The sequence below is a fragment of the Parus major genome, chromosome 3 (assembly GCF_001522545.3).
Source record: "Parus major isolate Abel chromosome 3, Parus_major1.1, whole genome shotgun sequence".
In the NCBI taxonomy this organism is placed as follows: Eukaryota; Metazoa; Chordata; class Aves; order Passeriformes; family Paridae; genus Parus; species Parus major.
Window position 1 is genome coordinate 70,501,256 of NC_031770.1, and position 4,124 is coordinate 70,505,379.

At 53.0% G+C, this 4,124-nt stretch overlaps 1 protein-coding gene across 2 annotated transcripts in view; it reads right to left on the bottom strand.

Annotated features, from left to right (window-relative positions):
- LIN28B (lin-28 homolog B) overlaps nucleotides 1-3,260 on the bottom strand; it is an 89,392-nt gene extending 86,132 nt beyond the window's left edge. For both annotated transcript variants that reach the window (XM_015623264.2, XM_015623262.2), the window contains exon 1: nucleotides 2,458-3,260. In XM_015623264.2, the coding sequence (XP_015478750.1) occupies nucleotides 2,458-2,491 (34 nt within the window). In that variant the 5' untranslated portion in view covers nucleotides 2,492-3,260. The remainder of the gene's footprint in view (nucleotides 1-2,457) is intronic.
- Between the last annotated feature and the right edge of the window lie 864 nt (nucleotides 3,261-4,124).

Consider the following 4,124-nt stretch of genomic DNA (forward strand, 5'->3'; position numbering starts at 1 on the left):
GAAAAAAAGACAACCCAGCAAACCACAAAAATCCAAACAAACGAGGGAGCCGCCTGCATTTGAAACAAAACGCGTGTTTTACACTTGAAAGCAGAGCTCGGGGTGCTGCTACCACTTCCCATTTCAAAGCACAGCCAGCGCTCCTCGCCGACGGGCAGGCAGGAGGGGCAGGGACGGCGCCGCGGCGCCCCTGCCCCCTCTCCTCCTCTGCCCGGGCTGGGCTGCTCGGCGCCGCCCCGCCGATGTTGCACCGAATAAGATGCCCGTCGTGTTTTTTTTCTTCACGGTCTCTACCGAAACGGGCTCTTCCTAGATGTGTGGTCCGAGGGGGGCCTTTCCCGCCGCTCCTACGGCCGGGAGCCTGTGCCGGTGCGGAGCTGTTCCCGCCAAAACCCTCTCACCTACATTTTGGGCGCCAAAGCCTCTTTCCCTTTTCGCCGCCGCGCAGCGGACGGGTCGAGGGCGAGGGTGGCCACGGGCCCGGCGGGCCCCGCTCCCAGCGCTGCGCGGCCGCCGGGCAGGGCGAGAGCCGGGCGTCCAGCGGCCGCGCTCCGTCAGGGCTCGGGAGGCGGTGGGGCAGTTCCCGCAACCCTGCCCTAAAGCAGGGCTTTGCCCCCGGGCTTTTCTTTAACTCTTCCCAGAAAATGCGGCTCCTTCCCAGCGGGGACGTGGCGGCGTGCCTTCCCGCGCCTTTGGGATGGAAGGGTCGGACGCGCTCCGGACACCGCCAGCTCTCCTAGCCGGGCTTATTACCCTCGCTGCAGATGGCGAGCATTAATAGTCGCATTAATAGTAGAAAATAGGCAATTTGTAATTTTTGTTTTTTAAACAAAACACAACGCCGGCCCAACTGTGCGTTGCCACGGCTCGGGTTGAACAGGGACTGGATTTGCCCGACGTGCGACTGCGGGGTATGAAGTTACAGGCTTTATAAAGGCGCCTCGCACCGCTCCCGTCCCGCACCGCGACTCTTATCGGGAAATGCAGCTTCAGGGCGCAGAAAACGCCTCTCTCCCTTCACTCCCGCCCGCCGCGGGAGCTCGGCTTTTTAGCTTCCTGGGCGCTCCTCAGCCGTCACACCCAAGGCGGGCGTTCTCGGATGCCCGGAGCCCGCCCCTTGTCTGTCCCTCATGGGGACGGGGCAACCCTCGGCGAAGTTCGCAGGCGCCGCTGCTCTGACTGGGACCGGAGAGCGGTTTCAAGCGTGAACTTTAGGATCACTTTATGTTGAAACGAGAAGCGGCGGCCGTGGGTGCGGCGCGGGCCCGCCCTGCCGTCCGTGCCGGCGGCTTGCGGGGGGCTCCTGAAAGTGCTGTTAATTATTGTGATCCCGCGTGGGATTCGCGGGCAGGAGGACGCGGGAGGCATTCACTCGGAGAGCTCGGATGCAGGATGTGGTCTCACGTACATTAACCGTCTCTCAGCTGCGGATTTGCAACCGATAGCGGCCGCTTCCCCGAGGGATTTAAGGAGGATCTGGAAGAAGTCGCGGGAGACCGTGTGGCTAACGCCCCGCGGGGAAGATCGGCCCTCGCGGAGGGACCGGCCGCACTGCCCGGTGTCACCGCTTCGCCTCCCGCTCGGCAGCCGCAGGACGATGAGCGGGCGGGTCCGCGCCTCGGGCGCTCTCGCTCCGTCTCCTCAGGCGGGACCAGCCGCACGGCGGCTTATGCGCGTGTCCCAGCGGGGAGCGGATCCTCCCCGACGGGCAAGTGCCCAGGCGCTCTGGCCTGCGGCAGCCCGGCAGTGACACGGACAGCTCCTCCCGCCCCAGCACACAGGCAACACCCGGCGGCCGCCATCGCCCGCCCCAGGCCGTCCACCGCTGCAGGGAGCGCGTCCCGCGGTGCGGCCGGCTCACGGGTGTCCCCGGGACGCGCCTCCCTCCCTCGGGGGCGCAGCGCCGCACCGCGGGGAGCTCCGCGCCCCGAACCGCGCATGCGCGGGCCCGGCCCGGCGGGCTGAGGGGCAGGACTGGGGGGCTGGACGGGCGGGCTGAGGGGCAGGCGGGGGCTGGACTGGCGGGCTTGGGGACTGGACAGACGGCACTGCTGAGGTGTCGCGATCGGAGGAGGTGCGTGGCGGTAGCGTGACAGCGGCACGGAAATAACTCCACGAGTATAAATTTTAGTGATAGAGGAATGTTCGTCCACCTGCGCGTCTGCCGGGCTGGCGGTCCCGCAGCGCTCATACAAACCCGTGGGCTCCCACCCTTTGCGACAGGTGTGTGACATGGGGTTATTGTGAATAAACTTTCCTTATGTAATTGTTTATTTTTTTACAGAAGCAGAACACTCAAGACTGCATCCAACAGGAACTCTGAAGCCTGTGCACAAAATTAGCGATCTTTCCCCATCCCACCCCATGATTACGTTCACGAGTCAGCGGGACAGAAGTGCTGAAGTACCTCAGTTTTACAGATACACAGCCACGTAAGACGCTGTAGAGAAGACTGACCTGAGCCTGAGGAGACCTTCTTGAATGACCTCATCGTCTTCTGAGGAACCTAAAATCAGAGAGCTGGAGTCAGTACCGAGTACACTGTCCCAGAGTACCGTATTTAATTACCTCATCTCCAGTTTAACGGCTCATTAGGAGGCCATAAAATGCCCGGGCACTGACTCTATGAAGTGACCTGTAAACCTACTGTTTGAGACTTACCTAGCTCATCAGAACAACGAGATAACCAAAGCACAAGAGAAAAAATGAAGTGCTGCTTTCTCCCTGCCCCCCAGCACCAGTAAAAGCATTGCCCCTTTCATTAGTCTCTTATGAAAGCTACACAGTTGATGACAACAGAGGGAAAATACACAGATTTGCAGAATACTGGAAGGTGGTTTTTTCCTTTATCAATATTTAATTGCAGGAGGTAACCTAAGAACTAGTGAGTTGTTTTTACTATGCTTAAATTGTACATATTAAACAATCAAGTCATACCTTGTGTATGATTTAAGAAAAGCCGATAAAAATAATTCTCCAAGATTCTTTTATGGTCAAAATAGTAACTTAATGACAACTTATGAATATCAAGAGAAAAATGCTTTTAGTTATGACTGTTTAGTTGTGACTGTTTAAGTTATGCCAGAGCATAATATATGGTGATATTAAATTCTAGGTCTCAATCTTAACAAAATTCATCAGTCACACAAATACAGATATGTATTGACTGAAACTTCATGAAACATGTACTTTTGCTCTAGTTGAAAAAGGCCTGGCTTGTTTTGTAAAATGCCAACAAAAATACCACACAGAAAAAAAAATGCTGCAGATGGCATAAGTATTAAGGAAAATATCTTGGTTTTGGAGTATTCTTGTTACTTAGGTTGTCCAGTTTGCTTAAGAAATGAAGGATGAATAAATAGGAGCATGCACAAACTCACCTGCCACAAGCCTGTCCTCTTGTCACCCTCTACTGTCTTTTTGAATAATCTACGTTAACTAATACCCATCAAAAGGAAAAAACGAATTGCAGTATCTACCTGTTTAGATATAAGCCCAGTTCTGTTTTACAGAAATTCGAGTTTTGTCTTTTTTTCCAATTTAAGAGAACATCTGGACAGCTATCCTGCTCTCTTACTAAAAAAAAAAAAAAATAAAAAATTGGATATCCTACTAGGAGTGAGCAAAGTCAGAAGAATGAACAAAGACAAATGAGAACCAATTTTCTCTAAATTCTTTTCCCTTTCCAACACCAGAATATGGTAAAGGGGGTGGTACAATCTTTCTTTTCAGTGCAACAACACTGGCAAGCTGATTCAGTTCCTCTTCTTTTGTAGTAACTAAGTTTTCCACTGGAATTGTATGGACTTTTGTCTAGGATTAAACCTAACTCTGCTTTTACACCTTCAAGCACTGAAGTCCTATCTCTTTTATCTGCTTCTTTGTTCTGCCAACCTGTGGCTATGAGGCTTTTGTGTCTTTCAGATTTACTTGCATTATTTATGCAACATAATGAAATATGCAAGCATAGAGTAAAGGATCCGTTCTTGACTTTGGAACGTAGCCTGCTTCAGTTTATGAAGGGATTAAAAATAACTGTTTGGGGGAGTGGTGTTGGGATTCAAAGGAGGAAAGTACAGTTCTTAAAAAACTGTAGCAGAAAACAGCACAAGTTCTTCTTGTTT